Source organism: Falco biarmicus, chromosome 10, assembly GCF_023638135.1.
Source record: "Falco biarmicus isolate bFalBia1 chromosome 10, bFalBia1.pri, whole genome shotgun sequence".
NCBI classification, from domain to species: Eukaryota; Metazoa; Chordata; class Aves; order Falconiformes; family Falconidae; genus Falco; species Falco biarmicus.
The window spans coordinates 33,492,498-33,506,824 of record NC_079297.1 but is presented as its reverse complement, the minus strand read 5'-3'; the positions used below and the strand labels follow the sequence as shown (position 1 = coordinate 33,506,824).

The following is a 14,327-nucleotide window of genomic DNA, read 5'->3' as shown; positions in this document are numbered from 1 at the left end:
AACTGAATAAAGTAACCCAAGAGTTTTTCCCAGGGCTGCTTTTTGTTCAGTTCTTCTCTAGTGCTGCTTGATTAGGTTTTTGAAGAGTATCGATTTGTGGTAGTTGCTTGGCAGGGATTTTTTTTGTTGTTGCTTGTTTTGTTTATTAGCTCATTAGGAATTGACGTTTTCATTTTCATTTATAGCTTTAGTAGTTTTACACTTTTATTGACCTGTTGCAACACAGGTGGGATACAAAATTCCTGGCATGCCAAATCTCGGTCCTAAATATGTGATCAATCTAATGTGTACCAAGATACCAGATACTTGTTTTGATATTTTTAGCTCCTTACGGTTGTTACTGTATGCCCTGGCTCAGGGCTATTTAAAACCATTACAGTTAAAAACACCACCCCCCGCAAAATCAACCGAACAAGAAACTACCTAAATAGGTGCATTAGGATCTTCATTAGTGTTCGCTGTGTATCTTTTCAACAGGCTTCCAAAAGAGCACAGGTGTAATAGCACAGGCAGTACTGGATTGAGATTCTTTGCATAGTCTACTGAATTTTCCCTGAAACATTATCTGGGCTAAACAGCCACATTTTTAATTAGCCACATTTTTAATAGTGACATGAAAATGATAGGGGTTGCTAATGTACTGAACGCCAGCAAAAAAGATTCTATTTGAAAAACAAGCAAAAAAAAAAAAAAAAAAAATCAATCCCGAACTGTCAGCTGTCCCAGAAACATTGGTGATGCCTAGACTGTTTGCCAGCGCTTGGTTTTTGTTGAGGTCAGTAAGAAATGTGGACTACTGAGCATGTGTGGTTTTGTTTTTATTTTAAAAAAAGGCCCCTTTTTTTTTCCTCTTTTTTTTTTTATTCAGAAATAATGTGTCAGTTACCACTCCACATTCTTGAACTAGGTAATCTTGACAGGTTTAAAGTCTATTAATTAAAGTGAATTTAAATCAGGTTGATTTAAATAACTTCCTGACATATAAACTGTTAAGGTGTGAAGACTGTTTTTTTTCTCTAAGAAACTACTTTGAGCTTTTTGCCATTTTCTCCCCCTGCCCAAAAAGCCCCAGCCAAAAATATCTGCTGTTTGTGTAAGAACTGACCCTGTGTCCTGAGGGCATTTGGAAAATATGTGAAGTGTAAGACATAATGGCTACTACTGGACATAACTGAAATACTTAATTTCTCCGCTGCTTTTCCTGTGTGGCGCTTTCTCTTATGAACCTGGCTAATGCAAGCAGCTTGCTGTAGTTCTTACAGAAGGCATTTTTGTAAACATTATTTCAAGGGTAGGTATGAAGTCTTTGCCTTTCTCTTGATGACTAATCACATCAAGGAAGCTGCTTCCCCTGAAAGGTTTCTCTTGTGGTGTTACTGTGCCAGTTCGGTTTGCAGTGCTGCTTTAGCTAAGCTTGTGTCACTCCATAATAATTGTGCATTTTTATTATTTTTTTCCTCTAGGATTTATAACTCGGCCAAAAAAATCCTGGTTTCAGCTGAATCTCAGTGTAGGTGTCTCAGCCAGGACGCTGTTTGTATTTAATTTGGGTTGTACTAGCTTTGTCACTCAAAATAAAATAAATAAATAAATAAAATAAAAAAGTTAAAAAAAGGAAAGTTGTGCGTTCTTGAAAATCCCAGACCGGCTTGCATTTAAACGATGGCATTTTGTGGCCTGTTAGAGTCTGATGGCCAATGCTGTGTTGTGCCTCGTGTCGAACGAAAAATACATCAAACCAGCCTAGATGTTAACAGTTGGAGAAAGAGGGATGAGGAGAAGTGTCCTAGCTAATTGTAGAGTCCAAGGCCCTAATTTCTAAGTGACTTCATGTAGGGGGCAGTTGGAGAGCAATGCCATTTTCTCGGGGGAAGTTTCCTAGGTGACTTCAGCTGTGTGGCTGCTGCCTTTATTGTCCCTTCTGCTGAAGCACCACTGCTATGGGACCATTGGTCAGACTGGTCATTTGCTAAGATAACTGAAAGTTTTGGTTGGTTTGTTGGTGGTTTTTTTGGGGCTTTTTGTTTGTTTGGTTTTATTTTGTGTTTTTTTTTACTTGTAGGGTGCTCTATCAGCAGCAGGAGTAGGGGCAGAACTGCTCCATTTGGCAGCAGCATGTTTTTTAAATAGGCTCACCTAGACCAGAGGCTCCCTGTTCTGCTGCAGAAACAGCTGATCTCCTACAGTGATATCCAAACTCCCGGCCTCTTGATGTGTTAAGAGATCCCCAAACCAGAGCAGATTTTGTGTAATTCATGGCAATTCAGCACCTGCTGCCTGCCAAAAGGGTAGAAACCTGTTGGAAAAGGGGAGGAGGTTAAATGGAGACAGAATTGCTTTTGCCTTTCTGTTGCCTGGCATGCTTTCCTGTGATGGACCATGGGGGTGCTTTGTGGCACATGGAGGGAACGAAACCATTATTTCAGTAGGTGCTTGATTACTGCAGAGTTGTGATATATTCTGAAAAGTTCACCAGGAAGATCAGCTTTATGATACGGCATTGCAGAGATGCCTACAATCAGGGTGAGGTGGTGACAGGGTAATAATAGTCTTTTATATGTTGCATTTAAAAGTCCAGCTGGGAGAGAAGTGCTTTGAAAGAGCTCTGTCTGCGTTCAGATCATTCTACATGTTGTCTAAATGCACCTTCATCCTGCTAGCCTTCCTTTGCGGTACAGTTACGTTGCTAATACTGTGTAGCCTTAGACCTTTGAATGATACAGGCATTGATGGGGACTGAGGTTGGTACCTGTTAAAGAGTGAAAATGTCAGGATATCATTTTCCTGTGGCAAATTAATGTGTGTAGTTGAAAGTACTCCTTTTGTTCAGCAGTCTCTGTGTGGCCAAGGAGAAACACACATCACGGATGAAATTAGGCAACAGGTTTTTTTTGAGGGGAGAGGCTCTTGAGCTGAAGCTCCTTTAACAGCATAGAAAAGCCGTGAGGGCCCCTTGGCTTACAGACTTCTCTCCCCCCCCCTTTTCTTCATCTGAATGCTTTGAGCTTCAGGGCAGGCTGCAATTTTAATGGGAGGCTTGAGGAGAGGAATTTTGCTCAAGGGTAATTTTGGGGATATTTTTTCATCCTTTTCATGTTAACCTGCTTTTAAGGTTTAATTGGTTGTAGTTAGTTTTGTCTCCTTTGTTTTTGCTTTTGAATAACTGTTGTGGGATTTCAGATTTTGGTCTAAGCTCATTTTTAACCTGTATTTATATAGCTCAGTGTGTGTATGTATATATATATATATATATGATTAAGTGTGGGACTGTCAGCCATATATATATATATATATATATATATATATAAAAATATATATATATGTATTCAGCCCAAAGTCACCTTTAATGGCCAGGTTTTTAGGTTTTTCTTAATTCAACAGTCCATCCTTTGTCCATCTTCATTGCTGTAGAGGTGGCTCAAGGCATCGTTTGAATGCTTCAGGTTAGTGCAGGTAAGCCGGATCAGAAAACGTGATTTGACCTGACCAAAACTGAGTATTTGACCTGATCAGTTTCACAGTCTGATCCACCAGCTGGTTGTGTAGACAGTTTCTTTTATGTCTGATTTTCTCTGGCTTCCGTTGTTTGTCAATAGCTGCTTCCCCACACAGTTTGAGCTGCCACAAATTACAGCCTGACTTGTTAAGGAAAACCAAAATTAGCAGCAATTTACATTCATAGGTTGTCCTGTGAACTGGGGCAGCTCAGCTACTGCTGCTGCTTATTCAGGAGCAGTCAGTCTGTCCTGGCTGCTGGAGCTGAGACCTTTTGGGGAAGGCATCTGGAGACATGAGTCTGCTGCAGCCTCTCTGAGGTTGAGCTGTCTCGGGAGCCTGAGGACTCATCTGCATGGAATCTTTACCATTTCAACTAGAAAACTCCTTGCTTTACCCTCCTGCACTGAAGTGTATGTGTATTGTGATAAAAGTGATTCATTTCCATCTGTCTATTTGTCTATATTGATAGACACACATATATATGTATCAGTGGGATATGAACAGTGTGATCAGAATGGTCCAAATAGATGCTGTGACTGCACTGGAACTGGAGGTGCGGCTGAATCAGGTGCGGTATGCACATGGAGGTCAGAGCATTTTCAGCCTAAGTGAGTTGCGATGGACGTGCTGGCAGTAACCGTACGGGAGCATCTTCTGTGGCAGAGGGGAGAACATCCTGCTTAGGAACATGATGGCAATTACAAATGTAGTCCCTGCTTTGTTCCTAAAGTAGACAGCATTCTCCTTCGTAAAATAAACTGTTAAGCTTTTTCCCTCCGTGCGTGTTCACGGTGCACGTTTACTTCCTTTGTGGTTCCTGGCGTGGTTGCACAGCCAGTGCTGTCGTGTTCAGGGGACCTGAGGGTCTGAGATCATCCAGGTTATGAAGAGTCTGGCTAAGCAAGGGCTCTGCAAGACTGAATAGATGCCTCTTTACCATGCTTTGCTGGAGCTCCAGTGGTAGCAGGACTTAAGTTAGGGGTAGCTCAGCATTTACTCAGCTGGTGCCCATCCAGCACTGCTGTTGATCTAATATAGCATGATGAACCTGGAGCGGTGAGTGTCCAGTGCACAGACACCTCGTTTTGTTTGGAGGGCTCACTCAGGTCAAAGGCTTCCTGACACTGCCCATGCCAGGAATGGCTGTATTGGCCTTGGGAAGGCAACATCGTTTCTCTGACTGGCCTGAGGTAGCTGTGCAAGGGGCGTTTGCACCCCTGGCATGCCAAATTTGCAACCTGGATGTATTACGCTGGGTAGCATTTACCAGCTGGGAACTGACTGGCCTCTTCTGATCAGACAATTTCTCTCCTGACTGTACAGTCTCAGTTTTTTATGCAGATGTTGTGCGATTTGACACGTTTTGATCTGGTCCTTTCCAACTGGTAAGTGCTGTTAATGTGTCTGTTCAGGCTGTTTAAGTTGCCCATAGGTGGAGGGACCAGGAAACCGGGACATGGATGGGAGGGGGGGAAAAGCATCCAAATATTTAATCCGATGTCACTCTAGGTCTGCACTGACTCATGCTTGCTTTATTGAAGAAACAAACTTCAGGGCACTTGATTTATTCTTTTCTGTTTACAGACTGCAAGAGGAAGGTCTGCTTGGGTAGGTCATGAGTTGCTTCAGAATGTGATTTAGGATATTAACTTGAAATAACTGTTCACACGAGGGTGATGCTCAGTTGTAAATGCATATGGCAATCAGGTGCTGCCCGGTGGTGAAAGAGAATGGTGATACATTATACAGAGGCGGTGCTTGTGGGAGGTGCTCTCATGCAGGACTTGTTTTGCACCCTTTGGAACTGTGGTTTGATTTATGCTAATAAGTATGTTGATCAGTATGGTAAAGTTTTGGGAATATACATTTGTGCGTATACACCACTCTATGTATATACATTTATGGGCTTTGCGAATTGCTGCTGTCCCTTCTGTTCCTAAAGCTAACCAGCATGTATTGTCATTTAATTTGTGTGCATCTCTGCTTCCTTTTTCAGCTACATGTATTGGACTGACTGGGGTGAAACTCCCAGAATAGAACGGGCAGGAATGGACAGCAGCACGCGAAAAATAATTGTCGATTCAGATATTTATTGGCCCAATGGACTCACGATAGATCTGGATGAGCAGAAACTTTACTGGGCTGATGCAAAACTGAGTTTCATTCATAGGGCAAATCTGGATGGTTCCTTCAGGTAAGTTTCCTTTAGTCAGTGATATGGTGTGTGTTATTTCTTGCCTCCTGCACTCATTTTGAATTGAGGCATTTTTTCTCAGTAACCTAGAATAATGCCAAAACTTACTGTTCTTTTTTAAATGCAATTGTTAATAGCCTTGCAAAAAGTAAAATAGTCTCAGATCCTATAAAACTGGTTTTAAAAGTAAGACTATTTATATCGGTATTTTACTATGGACTGTTAAGATTCTGTGTTCTGGTCTGGTGTTGGTTTTCAGATAGTTGAAAATGACATTTTCATTTCCATTATTGCATAACATTTTGAAAGTCTTGTGTTATGAAATCATTTTGCTTTGGTAAGAAGTTGGAGTTGAGTTTTACGCTTATCTGTGGAATAGAGTAACATGCGCGCACATACACATACCCTCCCCCAAAACCACTGCATTTTCCATGGTGTTTTTCAATTTTTTTCAATATATATTTTTTTTTTTTACCAAGGCGCATTCTGTGCCTAATTTTCACACTCATAAAAGAGGAATAACAATATTGACATCCTTTAGAAAACACTCTTAAGTTCCTTTGAGAGCACTATACAAGAGCTAGATAATGGTGGCATTGTAGTAAGTGACAAGTGCTGACTGGCAGTCAGAAGTACAGACAAGGGAAAAGGCCGTTACGGAAGGGAGTGGTAGCTCAAAGGCTGGGTGCAGGTTTGTAGACAGAAAGAAAGTGCTCTCTCAAAATTCAGAGTCTAAGAGAGATTTTCATACAATAAGACATGAATATATTTCTCCGCTTTAGGGGCAAGCGGCAGAGGGTAAGGTTTGCAGGCTGATTCTGCAGTTACGCACATACAAATTTATAAACTTTACACGCATGTCTGTGTAAAAACTTAAAGCTGTAATTGGTAAGTAAAATTTATTTTGCTCTTTTTAAGGCAGAGGAATGCCACTTGAAAGGGAGCAAGCCTTTGAATACGCTAATTCCAGCAATCTGTCCAAATTACTTTGTGATAATTAATGCGTGTCCACAACCTCCCAAGCAGTTTTCTCTTGAACCATAAATGAAACAGTATTTTAGGAAAAAAATAGTTTTGCATTAAAAAAAAAAAAAAAAAAAAAGGCAGCTCACTGGTGTACACTTCTTACATATTTTACTCAAGGTGTAAATGGGACACTCGAGGTCAGGATACTCCAATGCAGGGTGCAGTCTGGAAGTTCCTTGTGTCAAACAGCACATGGACTTTTAGGCTTCGTCCGGTATAATAGCTCGATGTCAATTAGCTGTGTATAATTTATATTGTTACCGTATGATAAAGCTTCCTTCTTAAAATGTTAGACATATTAATAAAACACCATGAATATTGATCTTAATTTAAACTCCATTAAAATGAAATTTTTATTCTTTTTTTCCCCTTCCACTGATCAATGTTGAAGCAGAGATCTGTGAAGCCAGGACTCTTAGGTGCTGGTGTCAAGGTAGACTTCAATAATGGTTCAAACTAGATAATAACTTTGGGGGTTCCTTAAAGGTAGAGCAAAGTGAGTTTCACTCAGACTTGTCAGTAAAGAAATCTTAAGGTGTTTCAAATGTTTCTACCCCTCCCATCCCGGAATTACTTCAAAATTTAAAAAAAAAAAAAAAAAAAAAAAAAGGAAATGTGCATTCTGCATGGTGGATTAATGTTACTGGAGCAATCTGCCTGTTGGATCTTAGTGGGAAACAGCTGCTACAATACGAGGATACAGCCAGTGCTTTACTACTAAAGAAGCAACAGAAAAAGTAAGAGTGGAAAGAGAAGTGAAATCAGTATTTCTGTTTATCGTGTTTTGTGGTGAGAGAAGTAGTGATAATTTGAAGGTCAGAAATTTTAGAGCAGATTCAGTTTTACCTCTAGAACAGAAAGAATAATAACTTTGTTTTCTTTTCCCCACGTGACCTGCTTTGTACATGTATATGCAAGTACTTGTTTGCATGTGTCAGTCTGTTTTAAACTTGTCCGTGTTTGAATACATATAAAGAATTTTGGGGGTGCTTTTTATATTCCCCCAACCCTGGAAAATGCAAATGCTACCTATGCTGCTCAAAATGAAATAGAATCCTTCCCCTGCCAAGTGTTAGCTGTTGTTGTTGGTTTTTTTCTTTAATCTCTTCAGTGGAAACAATTGAACTGCAGATCTGAATATAGGTATAACAAAAATGTATCCCTCACTTTCCTTCAGGATGATGCTGAGCCTTCAGCTTTCTTAAAGTTGTACGGTGAAAAATTTTGAATACTGGTTTGCTGTGTCAGGACAATGGTCTGGAAGGTGTGTGTAAGCTTTTGTGTTTGTGCATACACAAAATGCATGAATTTTGTGAAAACTGTGTTCATATTGTTTTGACTGAGGAACTGTCAAGTAAGTTTTGACTGACTTAGTGTGTGTCTGCAAACTACTGAATCTAAATTATACAAATTTATTGCAATATGTATACATTGAGGATCATACGAGTTTAGAAAATGTGTTGGATATGTCATGTGTTTTGTGACTTTGAGTTCAGCTAGTAACCTATATGGAAATGTATGCATCCCCAGAAGAGGTGTGGCTGAATGAGGTCAATAGTAAACATCTGAAATGTTTCTGATTTTTATTAATTATAAGTATTCAGTCTTAGAAAAAATATAACTGACTCTTGCTCTGCATTTAAAAAGGTAATCTGAAAAATATTTGTTTCTGCTGGTAAGTTAAGAGGGGTGATTTAAAGAGACACTCAGGTTGTTTCTTTTTTTTTTTTTTTACTGCTACAAGAAAGGACTGAGTGCAGCTGAAGTCCTGGGCAAAGATGACATATACTGCATAGGGGGATAAAACCAGTAAGGTTTTTATTGGAGGAGCACTCTTCAGACCTGTATTTCCTCCAAAAGGGAGTTGAGTTTTGGGTATTTGCACAGACCTGTTAAGGAACTTTGGTGTGGCCTTTCAGAAATCAGCGTGCAGCTAAATTGGATACTGTGTCGCTATAAACCCCAGAAAATTTGTCTCCTTATTGCTGTGAACGGGCAAAGTCTTGTTGTACATTTTTCAGTCTGTCACTTTTATCACCAGGTGAATCTCTTGCTCCAGTGAATTGGTTAAAAGACGACGATTCCTTATATGAGTTTCTACAACGGCAGGTTTTGCTCTGTGTGCTAACAAGTGGAAGCAATGCAGTTTTAATCCTTGCTCTCCCTCTTTCGTTTAGGCAAAAAGTTGTTGAAGGTAGCCTTACCCATCCCTTTGCACTGACGTTGTCCGGGGACACTTTGTATTGGACAGACTGGCAAACGCGCTCCATTCATGCCTGTAACAAAAGGACAGGAGAGAAAAGGAGAGAAATACTGTCTGCCCTATATTCACCGATGGACATCCAGGTCTTAAGTCCAGACCGGCAGCCATACTGTATGTTTTACTTTTCCCTGAAACTTTTTTGTGTGACTGTTACTTATCAGGAAAAATGTTAAATCATAAAAATGGTTAGTGTGAAGTCGTAAAGGTCTTAAACACTTGTCAGGGGATGGGTTGCTGAGGGTCTGAGTACCCAAATCCTGTTGTAACTGTCTTTGAAAATTGGTATGAGCTCACTCATCATCCCAGTTGGTAACAAAATCCAAAATCCAGGGCAGTACTTCACTGACATCTTTTGATTTGGAATATCTAACTGAGAATGATAAAGACTCACCTGGCATCTTCTTAACACGATTATTTTAAAGACAATTGAAAAAAATGCCTATCATTAGGGTTTGGGTTTTTTTAATAAGTAGAATTACCACAAAATATGTTGTACCTAGAAGTGTGATTTTTGCAGTCCAGACTTGGATCATGTTTATCCCCAATATGTAACAAATAGTTTATGAATGTTTCAGTGTGGAAAGGATTTAGTTCTGAGCTTTTATATGAATCATATACATGCCTCTTTTTTTAAGTATGATGCTGCTTCAAAGGAAGGCTGGCGTAGAGAACTGAGAATTGAATGAGGCTGTATATATTTTGTATATGCTTGTGACTCCTTGTGACAGTTGGTCTAGGGGTTTTTTTAGGATTGTGAGAATAGGACTTAAAAGCAATGGTGTGGAAATGTATGTAATTGAGCAGCTATGGGAAGAATCATCTCTGGCCTAGCAGAGAGACTCATGCCATTTGGATCGGCTTCTTTATTTATGCCAACTGTAAAGTCTGATTCCCTAAAGGTAATGTTTGTTAAACAAATTCCAGTAAAGCTTATAGGATGTCAGTGAACACGCTTGAAAGCAAAAGGAGTTCGGAGATCATCTTGATGATGAAACCTGGGCAAGTTTTTTTTCATTGAGGTTGTTGGGTATGCACAGCACCCTGGTTTATCTCACAGCTCCAGAGAAGAGTTTGTCTGTGCTGAATTCTTGTCGTTGCTTTTAGCTCAGGGAATGTCCCAGCCTTGGGTCATAGTATTTCTGGGTCAGTCTCAAAGAAAATACGGCACATAGGGAAATAGCATGTGCTTAAAATAGCTCAGATGCTGTTGACTTCATTAAGATCAGGCTTGTATTCCTTCCTCTCCCTTTTTTTCCTCTTTGTGACCATCAGTGTAAGTAAAACAAGCCAAATTAGCGGGAAATTTTGTGGTTTTGTATTAAAGCAGTTTAGATGCTTATTCAAACTGTGACGGATTTCAGAGAGATCTTGCAGAACTTGCAATATTTTTAAATCTTTCCTAACAGCTGGCAATATTCCCCATAATTATTTATGGTTAGAGTTTCATCTCCTGCTGCCACTTTTTCCCCCATGTAAATGAGATAGGTGCATTCAGTTGTTGTGTGTCTGTCCCTGTTCTGTGCCGTGTGTCCCATCCCCCCATTTTTTTTTGTTTATTTTCTGATTTTCAAAATCACTGACTTTACATGTTGCTCCTCTGGATTTCCTGATGCTTCAGGGATATGTCTTGCTGTGAAAGCTTTGCAGTAGAAAAAATAATTTCCAACATGTGACACTAATGTAGGAACTGTACAAATTGTTAGGTTTTCCTTTATTTCATAGAACTGGTCCCCCCAACCCCCACCATCATCCCAGCCCTGTTTTTTCATGATGCTCAGCAGACCCGGCATCCACAAAGTAACTGATGTCCAAAGCTCTTAGCTGTGTTCAGCTTTAGAAACATTGAAAGAACTGTACAGTGAGAATGTGCTGAGCTGTCATCTCTTTCAAAATCAGCTTTTGCATGCATCTCAGATCAGGTGCCCCTAGAAGGAAGACGCCGGGGAGGGGGAAATCAAATACTTTGTACTGCGGTTCCTCTGTCTTATAGCATGAAAGCTTGTGCCAGTCAGTTGGGATCTAGAACTTCTTCCTCATGGCTTTAGGGGTTCTAGAAAAATGAAAATAAATCTGTTTGGTTTCTTGAAGTTCACACTCCATGTGAAGAAAACAACGGTGGTTGCTCCCATCTGTGTCTGCTGTCTCCAAGAGACCCCTTCTACAGCTGTGCCTGTCCCACTGGTGTGCAGCTAGAAGACGATGGCAGGACATGCAAATCAGGTAGGAGCTTGGCTTTTCTACAGTCACAGTGTTGAGTTGGTTTGGGTTTGCTGCTTAGAAGTTGAACCTTGAAGAAGTGAGTTGAGAGGAACTACCTGATACGCTGAAATCTCACTCTTGTCCTGATGAAGATGGCAGAAATTGTGCACCCAAATCTTCTGCCCAGCTACCAGAGGTGGTGATTTTTATGAACTAAAGTAATCCCTTGCATCAGAAATCAGACAATTTTGACTGCATTTTGTGTTTTTGACTGTATTTTGTGTTGCCAGTTCTCTGTAGGAATGAAGTAGTATGTGAAGCCCATTGCAGAAGAATTTTATTAGAAGTAGGCTGTTGTAGGACGTCTTTCGATTTGGACAGTGGACCATGGACAGGCGTCTCCTCCCTCTCATTCATAACCCAGTAGTGGTCAATGATGCAGTAGTGGTGGCTGAGCTGTTGCCTTTCAGTTGCATCTCAAAATTAGCAATATGCTCGAGACACGTTCTGTATACAGATATGCCAAGAATTTGTTCAAGGCCATGTCCACGTGCCCATGCACTATTTTAGAGATAACCTAGTGACTTGCCCCTGCTTTGATTAGTTTTATAATAATCTGTACAGAAAAATTCAAAGTAAAGATTTAAACTAAAAATACTGTTTCTCTGGCTCTGAAGATTAATTATCCCTTTGTGTCCCTTTGGGCTGCTCTGTCGGAAGGATTTATGAGAAAATTGCACCAGGAATATTTCTTCCTGGGTCTAGTTTGTGGTTTTTGGACATTAATTTTAAAAAGTGAGGCAAAGCTTTGTGTGAAAAGGTTTATAAAGTTTGCTGCTTGAGATAATTGAGCTAGAGAAAAAAAATGTTCTGGGTGGTTTTTCCATGTCACTGAGAAGTAGGAGGAGAGGCTTGTGTATTACCAGTAGAAGCTGTTTAGAGAACAGCTAGACTGTATGCTTTAGTTGAAAAGTATAACTAGATGTGTAGTTTGTGTCTGTAAGCTGAGTGACTCCAGTGGCGTACTTTGAAAGCTTGGTTTTATCATTGATCAGGAAGCCTCTTTTAAAAATGCATCTTACCAAAGCAGGTAGTTAACACTGATACGGCAGTAGGACACTTGGAGGTGAGGTTCTGGAGAATGTTCTGCTGACGGACTGAAAGACACTCTACTGCCTGTCTCCGATGCGTTTTCAACAAGTCTAGTCAAAGAGTATAGTTATTTTCTGATGTGGCTTGATTCCTCCGAGTCCTAAAGCAAGCATAATAGGTTCTTTTCATTTGTGAACTTGAAGCAGAATTTGAACACTGAACCTCCAGGGTTTAAGGGCCAGCTTTATTAGCTCATCCTGCTGCAATTGAAAGGCTTATAAGGTAGTTCTTGCAGCTGCTGAAAGACCTTTCTCTTTCCTCCTTCCAGCTTTGGAAAGTTTCCCTTTCACAGCTTTTAAAAAAACATTGCTGAATGCCCAGGACAACCTTTTTAGACGTTCATATTGACCTCATGTTTTTGGCAGTGGGAATGAAGGTCAGCCTGCTTTTGGCGTTTTGGCAGATAGCGCAAGCAGGAGTGACTGCTTATACTGTGCTTTCACCTTTCCATTGTCAGGCCAGACAATCTGTCAAGGGTGTTCTGTCAAAGGAGGGCAAAAAAGTGGGATGGGAACAGGAAATCTTGCTTTGCATAAGAATGTGGCCTTTTGGTTCACTTTTATGGATTATTTCTTTCCCAAGCTCCACATCTTTTGTTGTCCTGTCTGCCTTATGCCAACATCCATGTCCTTCTTTTTCCCCTCTTATTAATTAACTCCTTGGTTGCAAGGAACTGACTTTTTGTTCTCGGCAAAAGTCCTTTGTAGTAGAGTTGTATCAGGAACTACGGATACAACAGTGTTGACCACCTCTCCATTTTGTTCCCTGTTGGCTTGGGCAGAAGTGCAGAAGTACAAAGTCACTTGGGCACATCGGCTTCTTTGACATTCGGCTTTTAAGGGAATTACACAGATGCTGCTGGGGATTTGTCTGCAAGACCAAAAAGCATTCTGTTCTCAAAAACCTGTGTCCACTTGAGGAGTTTACTGGTGCAGATGTAACTATGTCATGTTACTGTGTATCTCTGTCAGAAAGTATTCCCGTGCAGAAAAGCCCTGAGGCTCTTAGACTATTTCGGCTCTCTTGGATATTGAAGAATACATATTTTGGTAACGTACAGGTATGAGAGCTCTTTACAAAGAGTGTTGGATAGCAGTGAGCCTAGGAAATTAAGAAAACATGAATTCAAGGATAGGCTGTGCCACTGTTTGCTTTGCTGTAGGTTATGTCTGTATGCATTGAAACTCTGAAACTGGATGTTTACACTTCTTCTAAACATGTAACTGTCAATATGCTGAAGCTGTAAGTATTGTGTTTATGTTCAAAGGATTGTTCATTATTCTGTAGTTTTGGCTTTTAGTGTTGATTCATTCTTGCTTTCTCTCTGGTTCTAAGCAGTTGCTCTGAATAAATTAAAAAAAATGAGCTCTACAGTAGATATTCATCACTAATAATGGATATTAAATATATGGATAGGTTGCAGCTGGCGTCAAAGGTAAGTTCCTTGCTGGGAAAGTGTACTTGTTTTGTGCAGGTAGATGTTTTGTGTTGCTTTCCTCCAGGTGCGTGATATTAAGTCTTTTTTCCTCTGTTGGCTGTGAAAATGCTCTGGACTTGCTTGAAGTTCCCATATAAACAAGCAAGAGGGGTCATAAGTTTGGAAAGTAAATCAGCTGCAGCTGCCCGTGTACTCTTAGCAAAGTGTACATTCAAGCTATGGTCTTCGGAATTCCTTAAGAAGTTGTGTTGGACCACTACTGTCTTGGTGGATGTGTCCAAATCCACAGTTTTAGATGGGTATCCGAACCCAGCCTTGCCTGTGTAGAAGATAATGAAGTCACAGATTGTAGTGCCCATCAGAGCCCGATGGCTCAGGCCTGCAGGGCTTTGTGGAGGGTGGCCTGGTCAGTAGTCATTCTTGGTACCTTGTAACTTCCAGGAATGACTAACCTCTGAAATTTCATGTTTCAAAGCAGAGCTTCCTTTCTTAGACCAGGTGGCTTGCTTTATTTGTGGTTTTATTGTGGGGTTTTTTTGTTGTTTTGGTTTGGAGGT

The 14,327-nt window shown here is 40.4% G+C and overlaps 1 protein-coding gene across 1 annotated transcript in view; it reads left to right on the top strand.

Annotated features, from left to right (window-relative positions):
* Positions 1-14,327, top strand: part of LRP5 (LDL receptor related protein 5) — a 160,959-nt gene that overhangs the window by 44,763 nt on the left and 101,869 nt on the right. The window contains exons 3-5 of the mRNA XM_056354787.1: positions 5,495-5,692; positions 8,896-9,092; positions 11,070-11,201. Coding sequence (XP_056210762.1) covers positions 5,495-5,692; positions 8,896-9,092; positions 11,070-11,201 — 527 coding nt within the window. The remainder of the gene's footprint in view (positions 1-5,494; positions 5,693-8,895; positions 9,093-11,069; positions 11,202-14,327) is intronic.